This window comes from Malaclemys terrapin, chromosome 18, assembly GCF_027887155.1.
Source record: "Malaclemys terrapin pileata isolate rMalTer1 chromosome 18, rMalTer1.hap1, whole genome shotgun sequence".
NCBI lineage: Eukaryota > Metazoa > Chordata > Testudines > Emydidae > Malaclemys > Malaclemys terrapin.
Window position 1 is genome coordinate 2436927 of NC_071522.1, and position 13809 is coordinate 2450735.

A 13809-nucleotide genomic window follows, 5' to 3' on the forward strand; every position below is an offset into this window, starting at 1 on the left:
CTTTTGGGATGTGAACTCTTCAAGACACTGACAGGATCAAAGAGGGAAGGAAATGCAGAGATGGAGAGGCGTGGGTGGCGGGTGTGGTTCCTGGCAATCAAAACCACTGCTTTCTTTCTTCAACCTTCCTTCTTCTCCTAACACCTCTCAGCTCTCACCTGATCTTGCTTGGAAGAGGGACACTTTATCTGACCAAACCAACTCAAATGGGGGGTGGCTCTGATGTAGATACATTAACACTAAAAATCAGATACAGAATTATACCGACTTGAAAATTGTAAATGCTGAAGACGTTTTTATTAACACTTGGGTTGCTAAAATTCCTATTTATGTTCTTCCACGGAAATCATTAACCCATTTAAAACTTAAGGCAAACAGTGATGATGAAAATGCCGGATTACCAGGAGGACGTTAGCTGTCAGAACCCCCTTGGTTTAGTATACAAGAGAGGTAGCATACCATGCATTAAGAGGGGTAGGAGAAGGCTGTGTGAGGTGTGTATAGTGTATATTTTTAAAAATAGCTTATTGCTTGTATTATGAAGACTTTAAAGACAAACTTGAGAATTCTAACATAACTATTAACAAATTGAACAGAAGTTACCCCACTGAGTTCGGAGCGTCTGGAATGTATAATCTGTTTGTAACCCAGAATGATTTATTCTTCTACCAGTCAGCCAGATATCTTATTTCTATGTTTCATTTTGTATATCACTTTCCCTTTTGTTTTCATGATTTCCAGCATGCTTCTGTTTGGTTGTTTGTTTGCACAAGTATTGTGTAAACCAAAAGAAATTTTAACTTGAACCTGGCTTTTTTACTTTCTTGGATTTTCTTCCTCCACACTTTTTGGGGGAACCGGGGTGGGGGGGTGTATTTTCCATTTGCAGCTTCCGGGTGAATGCCTGGTCTTTTGCCAGTCAGCTAAAAATGCTTCACTGTCAGTTGCTTTAAAAGAAAATAAAAATGTCACCTTATCAGTTCTAGGTAGCTCATGGGGAGGAGGGCAAGCGCACACCTGTAGCAGCACAAATCTGGCGTTGGTTGCAAAATGAAGGCAAAGCTTGGCTTTAACTAGATAGCTGCAGAGCTACCCCAAGTCCCACGTGTTCTCGCCACAGCCCGGACACAGGCACAGCTGCCATGACCTGCGGTGGGCGCTCAGCTGGCATGAAGGCTGCAGCATGTAGCCAGGTTCCCACAATGGTAGAGGGAGTTAAAATACCCGTGTCCCTCTCGGCTTCTGCCTGTGGGGTCACTGTTACACCCCTTGCTGTGTGCCTGCTAACGTGAGTGGGAAGAGGGATGTTCACAGACACCAAGTAATGTGTTTACTTCTCCTCCCCCTCCCTCCCCGCTTCCCTAACAACCTTCAGCTCATGACCAACAACTCTTCCCCAAGGCCCCAGCCTCTGTCCTTGGCCTGTAGAGGGCTTGTTCATTCTGGGGCATTGGGGGTGTGGGTGTAAACATGGCTTTGACAAAGCAAGGCCAGGAGCCGGCCATCACTTTATCACGGGGGGTGCTGCCCACGCCATTATACTGAACAGAGGCCTGAGTCTTCCAAGCCCGATTTCTACAGGGATGGATCACCAAGGGTTAAAACAGGAAAACTGGACTCCTTCCTTTCTGTTAGCACCAGCTGGGATGGGTGAGTCTACAGGTGTGCATTTTCCTTTTGGTAGAAAATGCCACAAGCACTAACTGATAAGGCTTATTGTACAGTATATTGTCCGTATTCTGGTATCCTTCTGGTTCAACATACATTAGTGCTCATATATAACCTGTATTAATTGTATAGATTGTGCATTTAAAGCTGTTACCAAGTTGTCAGAAAATAAGAGAAGAGAAAATAAGGTCGTATGTAATATTTTGTTTGTAAGTATCCTTTGTAACAGAGCAAAGGAAATGTTAAAAAATCAACTGTAATAAAGTAATTTTAGTACATGGAGCGTCTGCTGCAGGTTTTGAAAGGTGGGATTTATCCAGGACTCTGGAGCTAATGCCGCCTCCTGTGGAGAGCACCCGAGGATCAGGGCATGGGCTTCACATCTCCCCTGAGCGCTGTCCTTTCAGCAGCACAGCGCCCTCCCGTGGCAGGGGCACGATGGAGATTGCTTTGACCAGTGGGCGCTTTCCCACCCCAGGACGCTCGGGCTGGGCGCTGGGAAGTGCATGAGCTAGTGGAGTTTCATAGGCACAGGGGGAAGCTCAATGAGCCGTGCCCAGCCCTGACAGTGCGCAGCCTGGGCCATTTCCAGTGTGGTGGGAACACACCAGTCATGTCAGCCATGTGGGCCTTCAACAGTCTGCTTCTGTGGGGAGGGGATGACAGGGCCTGTGTGCGCTGTGCCTGCCATGCTGGTGCGAGCGCGCAAGGGGAAGACTGTGCAACTTTGGGGGGTGACTGCACAGTGCTGCATGGCCCTTGGACAGCCTCTCCCAGGGACGCTATGGAGAGGTGCTAGACGCAGCACCTGCCTGGCGCTACCTGGTGTAGGACCTCTGCCAGCTGAAGATCTCCTGGAGGTGGCAGGCAGCGGAGGAGGCCTCTCTCTTCTGCAGGATGCCCCTCCTGTACCGGTGCAGCCCCTTCAGCCTCTCCTCCGTGCGAAAGAACTCCGCGACGGCCGTGAAGTACTCCAGCGTCACCTCGTGGCTCCAGGAGCAGGACCCCTCCCTCAGGAAGCCACAGTGCCCGCCGTGTGGTGACAGTAGCAGGAAGAAGTAAGGGCTGCTGTGGAAGAGCTCCATGGGGAGGGTGCTGGCCGGAGGTCCCCGGACGGGGTCGTCGGCGCTGCAGATGCACAGGACCGGGACGGCTGTTTCATCCACCTCCCGGAGGGGGTCGTTGCGATCCCAGTAAGCGTCCCAGGTGACAGGGTGCCTCTTGGTCTGGCAGAAGAGGGTTTCCTCGAATTCCCGGAGTGAGCAACTCCTGAACAGCCTGCCTGTCTCCACAACCTCTGCCAGTGCGGTGGCATACCTAGGAGGGACAAAGGCAACAGGCAGGGGCGCACTCACATGGAGCGCCTGTGTCCTCACCAGCACATCGCTGCCCCCTGCTGGATGCTATCAGATTTCTCAAGTGTTTCACGCTGGAGACGCGTGTCCAACGGCTGCCATAGGTGGCTAGTGGCACTGCCCTGCAGCGGTTCTGGGGTTGGCGCTCCTGAATCCTACCTCCAGTGCCTAGTCTGTTTGGCTTAGTGGGAGCCTGAAGCCACAACATGGCAGGGGTGCTAGATACCATGGTGATGGGCCACGTTACAAATGCTTGGCTAGGCCATAGTGTTTGTGTGCATCCGCCCCTATGTTCGTGACACACCCAGTTTGCATAAGGCCTTTGAACTCCTCTCTGCACCTTCCCCAGGCCCCACCCGGGGGAGCTGGGTGCAGCTGGGTCCAGGGTGCCCTGCTTCTAGCCCGTCCCACCCAAACCTACAGCCAGTTAGCGCCGCGGGTGCACGTGGTCGTTGAATGCCTCTGCTTTTGCAGTCCCTGCCCGTTCAGATCAGAAGGGCCCCATGGCAGCTGTTGTTGGGGCGGGGGTGGCCTGGGGGCTCTGTGGGTCCAGCCTTTCCCTGCTGCAGGAAAGGAGGCGAGTTTCTCGCTTGTTTGTCATTTTGGTCACTTGGGTTGGAAACCATAGCGACGAGGAGAATCCTAGCACCTGGCCTCCCGTCCATGGCTCTGGTTTCCATGACAGCACGCTGAGGCTGCTGCAGCATTTCAGTGTGGGAGAGGGCGAGCGGGCCATGCTGTGCGTGAGGAACCCCGCAACCACCCCCGGGTGAGTATGGCACCCACTGCACTACCCCTAAGGGCAGGGCAGCCCTGGCTCCCACGCGCGGGGCCAGGGACTCCATGCAGCCCAGAACCATAACAATCCAGTTCAGGAGCACGAGAGTCCCCCTGCCGCTGGGCTGGGCTCCTGAGCATGGCTTCCTCCCTCCCCAGGGCACCTTCTTTCCCCTAGCACCCCCCGAGGTAGCCCCTGGGGCCATTGGACTTCTCCATGTTCCTGGAATTGTCCATTGATGGTCCGTCCCCAGGCTGCATTGCAGCTGGGGCTCTCTCGCTAGCAGCGGGGGGAGAGGGGGGGCACTCAGGGTAATGAGTGCAGACAGGCAACATCACCCCAATCAGGGGCCCCCGGGAGCAGACTGGCCAGGGGAAGCTGAGGTCCAGTGGGGTCCTGCTGTCATTCTGAAGCTGCTTGCCTTGACTCTCCTAGAAGGGAGGATTTTGAGATGGCTGGTGCATCTGCCCTTACCCAGCACATCCAAGGCCTGCTCTGCGCACGCACGCACACGCACACACACACACACACTCTGTCTCCCGGGATAACGCAGTTGTGGTGTCACTCTGGTTACAGCTCTGGTGTCAATGCAGTTCTAGAGGATTCTAGGTGTCCACACCTGTATAGCTTATTCCCCTCCCCTACGGGACTAGCTGGGCTGGTGCAAAGCACCTTTATACCAGTATCGCTGTGTCCCCAGGAGGGGGCCATACCGTTGTACCTGTGCCAGTACAGTCAGTGGTATACCAGATGGGCACCAGGAGCCTGCAGCGGGGCATGTGACTGGGCTGAGCAGTTACCCCAGGGCAGATCTATCTCCATGGAGAGATGAGTGGTGGTTTCTGGGTGGAGAGGTCAAACTTCAGCAGAGCTGTTTCAAACTCAGGCAGGCTGGTGGGTATTGTCTTGGGACTTCTGAGGCAGTGACCTTAGCTTCCCTCGCCCAGCCAAGCCCTTCCCTTGCTGCCCGGCTCCAGGGAGTTTTGACAGAAGCTTTTAAACTGGGTCTGGGGCATTTCTAATGTGCCTGTCGGTGTTGGAACAAGGTGACTTTGCTTTTAACAATTCCCCCAACACATGCCTGCTGCTGGACACGGGGGGCTCCCCACTCGCTCCCATAGTCCCCACAAAGCATGCGGCACAGAGCATGGAGCGGGGCTGTCAGCTGGTGCTGGCTCCTCGCAGGGCTGCACTCCACGCTCAGAGGAGTGAGCGTTCAGGAACTGTAGTGTTGAGCTGCTCTCATCTGTTGGACCTCCCGGCTCCCGCCTGCTTGCTCTCTGCTCTCTCCAGCTAACTGCACAGCCGCTGCGTGTCTTATCCCCTCACCCCCGGGCTCCGCATCCATCACTCCGGCCAGGCCTGAGTTAACGTGGTTGTGAAAGTGCAGGGTGGTGCCCATGCGCTGACCTGCCAGTGCCCCTCAATCCTGATCTGCAGCCCCTGGCTACCCCCCTCTGGGATCCCCAAATCGACCCTGCTCTGCCCCACGCCACCCCTGCCCCACCACCCCAGCCCTGCCAAATAACTTTGTTCCTTTTCCTGCCGCCCCCTGGGTGTCCGCAGAAGAAGAAGTGCAGCCGAGAGAGCAGGGGAGGAGCTCGGGAAAGTACCCACCTGCTGAGGCCCCGTTTCTGGTGCAGGAGCAGACTCCACTCATACAGCCAGGGGCACCCGGTCTCCAGCCACTCCTGGCACCTGAACACGGGTGAGATGCAAGACGCTGCAGCCAGGTAGCTGGAGGAGCCGCACTCCCCCAGGTAGGAGAGGAGCAGGCCCGAGCCGGAGCCCTCGCTCACGGCACAGAGCGAGGAACCTGGCTGCCGCATGCGGATGTACGTCACCGCCTCCTTGAGGTCGCCTGGGTCCCCGAAGGCCTGCAGCTTCAGGCTGGCAAGCGGGCTGCCGTTGTGACCCCTGCGGTTGAAGATGACTGGCTTGTAGCCCTGCTCCAGGGCCAGCAGGCAGAGGTGCAAGACGCCTCTGGTGACCTTCCCGGAGGCATTGGGGAGGACGAGCAGCACCGGGGCAGTGCCAAAGGCAGTGGTTGCTCTACTCCTCTTGCCGGTGCCACGGAGCCCCATGACCCAGTCCAGGGCAACCAGGCCCCCATCAGCCAGCTGCAGGAGCTCCCGGGCCAGCTCGGGCTGGCGGGCAGGGGGGAAGAGGAGCTGGAACATGGTCTGGAGCTGAGGCCAGGTCCTCCACAGCCAGCGCCCGCTCTGCCGGGCAGCGCCCCGTCGCAGGCTCCTCAGCAGGCTCTGGGCCAGGGCGGAGGATTTGCAGATGAGTCTGCAGCGCCCTGCCTCGGGTCCCTCTTCCCCAATGACATCGTCCCCGTCGTCTTCCTCGCCTGCAGCCCCCGGCTCCCGGCTGGGGAGCAAGCTGCCCCAGCCTGGCCCCCAGCGCTCTGGGGCTAGGAGGCAGAGGAGGGCTAAAGCCAAGGCCAAGGCCGCAAGGCTCCCTAGTGCCAGCATGAGGTGCCTCGCCCAGCTGGGGAAGAAGTGTCTCCCGGAGCCCCCTGCCTGGGCTCCACAAGAGCAAATAATGGATTTGTTTGAGGGCGAGTGCGCGGATTGGATGGGGGTTGTGCAAGCGTTAACCCTTCCACTGCCGGGTGCTCTCACCGTGGCCCTGGCTAGCTGCCTTGAGGATCCTCTCTCCAGCCAGGGGCTGGGGGAGGCGAGGGGGGGCTGGGGAGGGGTGTCTTGGTGCACTGGCCTTTCCCTGGACCTAGAGCAGGTCTTGGGGGCTGGGAGGCACCAAACACTGGCGTCTGCACTCATAGGCAGGGACATCAGGCCTTGAATAACCCGCCCCTACCCTGGCTGATCTGTGGTGTGGGGCTGGTGCCTGCCCTCCAGGGCCTGTGCACTGCGCGGGGCCCCCAGCGTAAAGCATTCCTGCCTCTTTCCACACCAGCTGGGGGGGCAGAGCGCTCGCCTCCTGCCCCCGCATGGTGCCACACTCCTCATGCAGAGAACGAGCGGCTCAGTTCCTGGTGGGCGAGCAGTGCAGATGCCTGGCCAGGCCGAGCTGCTGCTGGAGCCCTGGAGGAGCCAGGCGCCTACCCGGAAGCAGGGAATGGGGCACACGCAGGAGTGACCCGGCGAAGGGCGTTGACGGGGGCATACTGGAGTTCAGGTGAAATGAGTGCATGGCTCTTCTGGCCTCACCCCACGGCTCGGCTGCAGGCGCGGAGCAGAGGTACTGCCCCACGGCTCGGCTGCAGGGGGAGGGTTTCCCAGGGAGAGGCCTAGGCTGCTGGGAATTTTCCCTAGCAAAGCACTCTGCCTGCTGCCCCGCCCCCCCCCGAGTGGCACAGAAAGGGAACCATTCCACCCTGTACCAGCCCTGCAGGCCCCTGCGCCCCATGGTGGCTCCCAGCGCGGTGGGGTAATTCACCCCCTCCTGCTCCCTCTACCACACAGCCCCCAGGAGGAGGGGCAGGCCCTTGTTCCTGGGTGCGCTTTAAGGCCCCGATCCTGCGCTGAGTGCTGGTGGGTGACTTTGTAGGTTCAGGCTGTGAACTGCCCTTCGACCCTTCCTTTTCTCTTGTCCTGGGCCCCGCGTGGGGTCTGTGTGCATCGTTCAGTGGGGGCTCTGCACACAGACCCCGTCCCTCCCTGAGCCTCGCGCTGCAGCGCCTGGGGGGCCAGGGGCCGGGCAGGAGGGAGGATTCTGTTTCTCTGGGGCAGGAAAGCCCCCTGGGCACATGGGGGCACGTGCAGCTTCTGTGGCAGCCGGCAAGGGTGGGGAAGGTGAAAGGCTGCTGGGGCCGGGAGCTGCTCATCCTGCCACCAGCGCCAAGGCAATGGGCAAAGTTCTCTGCCCCCGGCTCCTCTCCCAGGCGCGTTGGGGCAAAGTCCACACGCGGCGGCTCCAGGGGCCCCCAGGCTGGGTCTGCCCAGGGCAGGGCCTGTCGCCCACAGGCCATGTGGGCTGAGCCATGGGGCGGGGGCTCCGCATGCGACCTCACGGCATAGAACAGAACCGTGCCCATCCTGGGACCTGGCAGATCCCAGGGGCTGCCCTGTACCCACTGACCCCTACCCCCCAGCCTCCCCACCCTGTACCTCCCAGCCCCTCCCTGCCCCGGACCCATACCGCCGCCCCCTGCTCCCTGGCCCACCACTGCCCCATACCCCCAGGCCCCAACTTGTACCCTCCAGCCCCCCACTGCCCCACATCCCGGCCCCGTACCGCCCCCCCACTGCCCTATACCCCCCCAACCCCTCCTACCCTGGCCCTCCCACTGCCCACCCCCCACTTCTCTCGTCCACTCCCCCTCCCCACACACACACACACACACCTCGCCGGGCTCTGACCCGGGCCCGATGGAGGAATCGCCGCGGGACCTGGCTGCTGGGCTGGGCGGCCGCGGCCTGCGACACCGGGCAGGTGCGCGCAGGGCCCGGGGGGGAGGCGGGCGCTGGCTGGGGAGGGGCGCAGGGCTCGGGGGGGAGCAGGCCGGGGGCAGGGCCCGGCAGGGACTTGGGGTCCCTCGCGCATTAAGCTTTGTGCCTGGACTTGGCGTTGCAGTGGAGCTGGCGCTGGCTTGGCCCCCCGCAGGGCAGCCCTGGCTCCCCCCTTCTCTGGCCCTGCCCCCGCTCAGCAGGCCCTAGGCATTGCATTAGCCCCAGGGGTGCCCAGCAGCAGGGACCCCCTGAAGGGGACAGTCTGTTCGTCTGTCCAGGGGCACGTGCTGCCCCCTTACAGATACCGCCCCACCGTCGTCACGTGACAGGGCTGGGTCCTGGCACCACAGCTGGCACCGCCCCCCCCCCCCCCCCCCCGCCAGACGCGTCTCTGGACCGTGCCAGGCCGGCAGGCGCCTTCCCCTTTAAATCCTGCACAGCCCTCTCGCCTGCTCCCATTGGCTTCCCTGGGACCCGCGACCCGCCCTCCCGCAGCTGAGCCAATGAGAACGTGCCCAGATGGCAGCCCTGCCCTGGATCCCCGCACGCCCTGGGCTGGCTCGCCTGTGGCTGGAGGCAGCGCCCGTTTGCGCCCTGCGGGCACCCGGCCGAGGCGCGAGGCCGGCTTGCAGGTCAGAGCCGCGGGGAGAGTGTGGCTGGGGGGTGCCCTGGCTCTGCCCCCGCCCCCGCCAGCAATGCGGGGCGCTCGGAGGTCTGCGACCACCAGCAAGGCGCTGGGGCGGGGGGGGGCACCCGGCCGGAGCATGCGCCTGTGGAGGGGCCCCACGCTCAGCCTGCAGCTGTTAGCACCGGGCTGGCGGGGGCTGAGCGTGTAAAAGGGGGTCACGCCCCGAAGGAGCCCGAGGGCAGAGTGGGGGGGGGGCGCGCTCTGGGGAGGGGAGGTGTGAAAGGGGCGCTCCGGCACTGGCTTTGCGCCCCACCGCCTGCTGGGGGCTGTGGCCGGTGAGTGCACTTCTGTCGCCCCAGCACGGGGTGCGTGAGCCCGGGGCACGTGGGAGCGGTTCCCCGTCCGAGCCGAGACGCCGGGGGGCGAGGTGTACAGCACCCTGCTCCCCCACTCGGCTGCACCAGGCCCCGGGGTGCCAGCGCGTCTCCCCCCGCAGCAGGGCTGTAGTCCTGCCAGCCTGGTGGAGGGCGCTGCCCTTTCACCTTTGCACCCCTCGGAGCAAGGGTCAGGCTTCAAACCCTTGCTAGCATGCAGGAGTCGGCCTCTGCCCCTGCTCCACTGACATGCCTCTTCTCTCCCCCCAGCACGGAGGGGGGGGTGGCCTTCCTCGATTACCCGTGCCCCCTCCCCAGCCTCCAGGCCCGGCTGGTCCAATACAGCCTGACCCTCCACAGCAGCGTCATGCAGGAGCGGGTGAGTCGGGGACTGCAGGGGGAGGGTCTGGCTGGAGACTCGGGGGGGCAGAGCAGAGCTGCCTGGGCTAGTGGGTGGGGGGGCAGAGTCACAGGGGCTGATGTCCTCAGTGCACACACACCCCCAGCAGGCAAGCAGCCCAGACCCATTTTGGGCACTAGGGAGTAAGCTGGCAGCTAGAAAAATGGCATTGCGCCCACGTTCGGCAGATGCCCAGTGGGCATCCCATGGCGGGTGCAGAGGCAGGCAGTGGGGCCGGTTTTCGATATCACGTAACTTTTCAATGTTATCAGGCATCCAATCCCAAACCATGAAATCCCAGCACAGGCCATTCCTCAAAGACCCAGAGTCTAATTGTGCAGAAAGCTTCTAAATGCCATTGATAATGCAAGTGTGTCCTCAGGGTAATCCTGTTCTGGAGAGTTCAGGAAATGTTTCACCTCAGGAGATAGTTTGTGCATTTCCCTGAACCTTTTTGCCTTTGGTTAAAGCAAAAGGCTGTAGTGACAGGACAGCATGAGTGTGTCTGTACCATGTAATACATCTCACTATTTGTCACAGATTGTTGAATGGCCTGATTTGAGAAATGTAATTATAAAACAGATTTCTGCTGGGCCAGAGACACTAGTGTAAAGCAGACATGGGACGACTGTAATTATTTCTTACTGTCACTGACTACAATGACAGTACATGTAAAGTACTGACATACAGTAAGGGCCCTTTGTAGAAGGGCTGCAGAATGTCTTGTGAGAGTATATTGTGGGAACACCGCCGTATACCCAGAGACTTGTACGTAACCCCTACCTAGAACTACTGCATGGCTAATGCAACGTCCTTCGTATGGTTTGCAGTCACAGTAATTTGCAGTATCTGTCTCTGACGTGTCCGATGCGCCGTTGCTGCATTTGTCACTGTCACAGCCGCATGCATCAGAGCGCACCGCATCTTCCCTACCGCGCCTGCTCTCCCAGCTTGGTATCGCCCGCAGACTTGATACGTGCACTCTCTTTGCCATTATCGATATCACTGATGAAGCTATTGACCAGACCCAATCCCAGCGGGACCCCACTCGTTCATCCTGTGAGCCACTGGTAACTACTCTCTGGGAACAGTTTTCCAGCCAGTTTTGCACCCAACTTATAGTAGGTTTGTCTAGGCTCTTTCCCTAGTTTGCTTGTGAGGTCACGTGACTCCGCCCCAGAAGCCTTACTAAAGTCGAGCTCTACCGTTCCCCTCGCCCATCACAAAGCTCTTACCCTGTCAGAGGAGGCCAGTAGGTTAGTTTGACATGATTTGTTCTTGACTTATCACCATATTATCTTCTAGCTGCTTCCAAAGTGATTGCTTGATTACTTGCTCCATTATCTTTCTGACTGGCCCAGAATTCCCTGGGCTGTCCTTTAGAGCTAGATACGGTATTTGCTGATCCATCACCTGGGGCTAAAAATACTTCCCAAACTTACCAGACCAGGACTGGTCGCACTCCACACCTGCATTAGCAATTGTATTTAGAAGCTTTCTGCCAATTTGGGTCAAAGTCAGCCTCCGGTGGGCCGCCCCCTGGCACTTTGTGTGTTTACAGGTTTTTCTGCCTGGATGCCCAATGCCCGTGAGGTGGGTCACTCGCCCTCTGACCTGACCCATCCCCAGCGCCTGGCACTGGCCATGTGGGTACCATGCTGGAGATGGCACGGGCAGCTGGCGGAGGCCGTGGACAGCTGAGGAAAAGCATCCAGAGGGTCTGGGATGGAAGAGGGGTGGCAGGTGGTGCGGGCCTGGGGCAATGCGGGCAGGTGAGCACAGCCACATGTAGTGGGTCTAGGGGCCAGCTGGCAGCAGCTCCCATAATGGAGGTGGCATTGATGGAGGAAACGGATGGGAGGTCCCAGTCCAGCTCTGTACCTGGCTGCAGGTTATTCCCATCCCCTCCATGGCAAATGGGGTGGAGCTGGCACCGTGGGGCTGGCACTAGGCTTACAGGGGAACCAGCAGGTGCTCCCCATTTCTGATCCCCCCCTTCTCACGCCCCAGGCCTTGCTGAAGCACCCCAGACCCCGCCGCTCACGCTCTGTAGGGGGGAGGCCTACGGCAGCCTGGCGAGGCCCCCATGTGTTGGACAAGGCACTGCCGATGCCCGAGGGACACCTCCAGCCGCGCTCCAGGATCACTGCCAGCAGCAGGAACAAGTCCGGGAGCCCGACACCAGAGCTCCCAGGAGCCAGCGTGGGCCCTGAGCACAGCCAGGCAGGGGGTGGGGCGACCCTTGAGCCCAGAGGTGACCAGAATCACCTGGACACAGCGCCAGCCTCTGGCAGCTCCCTGAACACCCGAGCCACAGGTGGGCAGCACTCAGCCCCCATGCTACCATCAACAGACGCTCTGCCACAGGCCAGTGCAACTCCAGGAAGTGTCAATGGGCCTGCGGCTCCGCCCCCCCCAACGCCCCAAGTGCAGGAGGGCCCTGGGCGCCTGGCATGCTCGTGTCCCAACGCTGGGGCCCAGCGGGGAGCTGTGCCGGAGGGGCAGGCCCCACAGGCCTACGTACCCACGCCCCGCACAGAGGAAGCGGCCTGGGCCGCCAGCGCCCTGACCTTCCTGCTGGTGGTGCTGACCCTCGCCATCCTGTACACCCGGCTCCACCGCAAGTGCCGTAAGAGCCAGAGCCTCTACTGGGCCCCAGGCGACGCGGGGCAGGAGCCCCTGGCCGGTGAGTGCCACAGCACCCCCCATCCTCTCCCCTCGGGTGAGTGCCCACAGCCACCCCCCCCTCCCCTCGGGTGAGTGCCCCCAGATCCCCCCATCCTCTCCCCTCGGGTGAGTGCCCACAGCCACCGCCACCCCTCCCCTCGGGTGAGTGCCCACAGCACCTTCCTTCCCCCCCTCCCCTCGGGTGAGTGCCCCCAGCTCCCCCCTCCCCTCCAGACAATGCCCACAGCTCCCCCCTCCCCTCCCCTCGGGTGAGTGCCCACAGTTCCCCCCTCCCCTTAGGTGAGTGCCCACAGCCACCCTCTCTGGAGAGTGCCCACAGCACTCCCCCTCCCCCCCCTCGGGTGAGTGCCCACAGCACCCCCCCCTTCTGCCCCTCCCATCGGGAGAGTGCCCACAGCACTCCCCCTCCCCCCTCCGGCGGGGCCTGACCACGCTCTGTCTCTGTGCAGCTCTGCTCAGGAGACGGCTCCTGTCGGCCCCCAGCAGGCGCAAGAAGCGGCAGCGCCCCCAGCAGAGGCGGCTGCTGCTCCAGGGGGCGTCGAGCGAGAGCTCGGACTAGCGGGGAGCGCGTGGGCAAGACACACCTGGGGCCGGGGCTGTGCTGTGGGGGCAGCTCCCGCTTTGTGCTGAATAAAGTGTTCGAAGAGAGTTGCTGCGTCTGGCTGCCCCTGGTGGGCGGAGGGCAGGAAGGGCTGGCTGGGGGCTCAGCATGTTCCCGGGGCGAGCCAGGGCTGCTGGCAGACAGGGCCACAGTCACAACTTTATTTGATACAAATGTACAGTACACACCTGGCCGTACAGGCCCCAGCCAGCCTGGGCCCTCCTCCGCCCCCTCCCCACGACTTCCCCGGGCACCCAGCTCCTGGCGAGGGTCAGAGCCTGCCGGGGAGCCTGGGCCCTTGGCACTGTGACTTGGGCTGTAGAGAGAAATCCAGACTCAGCTCCTGGGGCAGTGGGGGAGGGCCCAGGGGCTGGGCATGAGGCGAGGAGCCTGCCGCGGAGCAGCCGTGCATGGGGAGAGGCTGGGGGCTCACACTCACACACAGGGGAAACATGCCGGTCGCCAGCCATGGCCGGGCTCCGGGTCCAGTGTAATGCCGCGGGCTGAGACCGCTATGGGGGTGGCTGCTCTGCCCACCACAGACAGCTACACACGTGGGGCGGGGGAGAGGGCCGAGGGCTCCCCGTTGCCCAGTTAGTGGTTCCTTGGCTGATGGCGGGTGGGGCTGGGAGAACAGAATGAGGGGCTATGTACAGGGGGGCACACACAGCCACGCCACGCGGCTGGGCATTGGCACCTGCTCCATCGGGGAGTGTCCCTAGGGCTGCTGTGTGGGGGAGGGGGCTGGGCCAGTGCCACGCCAGGACACTGGCAGTGTGGGGGGAGAGGGCACTGCCGGAGCCCCACGCTGGCAGCACGGGGGGCCAGGAATGGCATGTGCTCAGGTCCCATGGGCAGACTAAGGACACTTGCGTTGGCTATTCCCCGGCCCCACGTCC

At 61.1% G+C, this 13809-nt stretch overlaps 2 protein-coding genes across 5 annotated transcripts; one reads left to right on the forward strand and one right to left on the reverse strand.

The window, feature by feature from the left end:
- Nucleotides 1-635: 635 nt before the first annotated feature.
- Nucleotides 636-6599, reverse strand: ABHD15 (abhydrolase domain containing 15). Its single transcript, XM_054008675.1, has 2 exons — nt 5419-6599; nt 636-2985 (listed from the first exon to the last, which is right to left on the reverse strand). The coding sequence occupies exons 1-2, from the start codon at nt 6597-6599 to the stop codon at nt 2487-2489; spliced, it is 1680 nt and encodes a 559-aa protein (XP_053864650.1). The 3' UTR covers nt 636-2486.
- Nucleotides 6600-6672: 73 nt separating this feature from the next.
- TP53I13 (tumor protein p53 inducible protein 13) lies at nt 6673-12957 on the forward strand. Of its 4 annotated transcripts, none has more exons than XM_054008676.1 (4): nt 6673-6945; nt 9492-9600; nt 11632-12307; nt 12759-12957. In XM_054008676.1, the coding sequence occupies exons 1-4, from the start codon at nt 6758-6760 to the stop codon at nt 12866-12868; spliced, it is 1083 nt and encodes a 360-aa protein (XP_053864651.1). In that variant the 5' UTR covers nt 6673-6757; the 3' UTR covers nt 12869-12957. The 4 variants fall into 4 exon arrangements, with proteins under 4 accessions (XP_053864651.1, XP_053864653.1, XP_053864654.1 ...); XM_054008678.1 differs by having other exon boundaries at nt 6935-7008; XM_054008679.1 differs by lacking the exon at nt 6673-6945 and adding an exon at nt 8155-8202 and having other exon boundaries at nt 10452-12307.
- Nucleotides 12958-13809: the final 852 nt, after the last annotated feature.

Coding starts and splice junctions, on each gene's coding strand:
- ABHD15 (XM_054008675.1), bottom strand. CDS start 6,599: ATGTCCCTGCCTATGAGTGCAGACGCCAGTGTTTGGTGCCTCCCAGCC. Junction 2,986..5,418: donor CAGAAACGGGGCCTCAGCAG/GTGGGTACTTTC, acceptor TGTCCCTCCTAG/GTATGCCACCGCACTGGCAG.
- TP53I13 (XM_054008676.1), top strand. CDS start 6,758: ATGGTGCCACACTCCTCATGCAGAGAACGAGCGGCTCAGTTCCTGGTG. Junction 6,946..9,491: donor GGGGGCATACTGGAGTTCAG/GTGAAATGAGTG, acceptor CTCTCCCCCCAG/CACGGAGGGGGGGGTGGCCT. Junction 9,601..11,631: donor GCAGCGTCATGCAGGAGCGG/GTGAGTCGGGGA, acceptor CTCACGCCCCAG/GCCTTGCTGAAGCACCCCAG.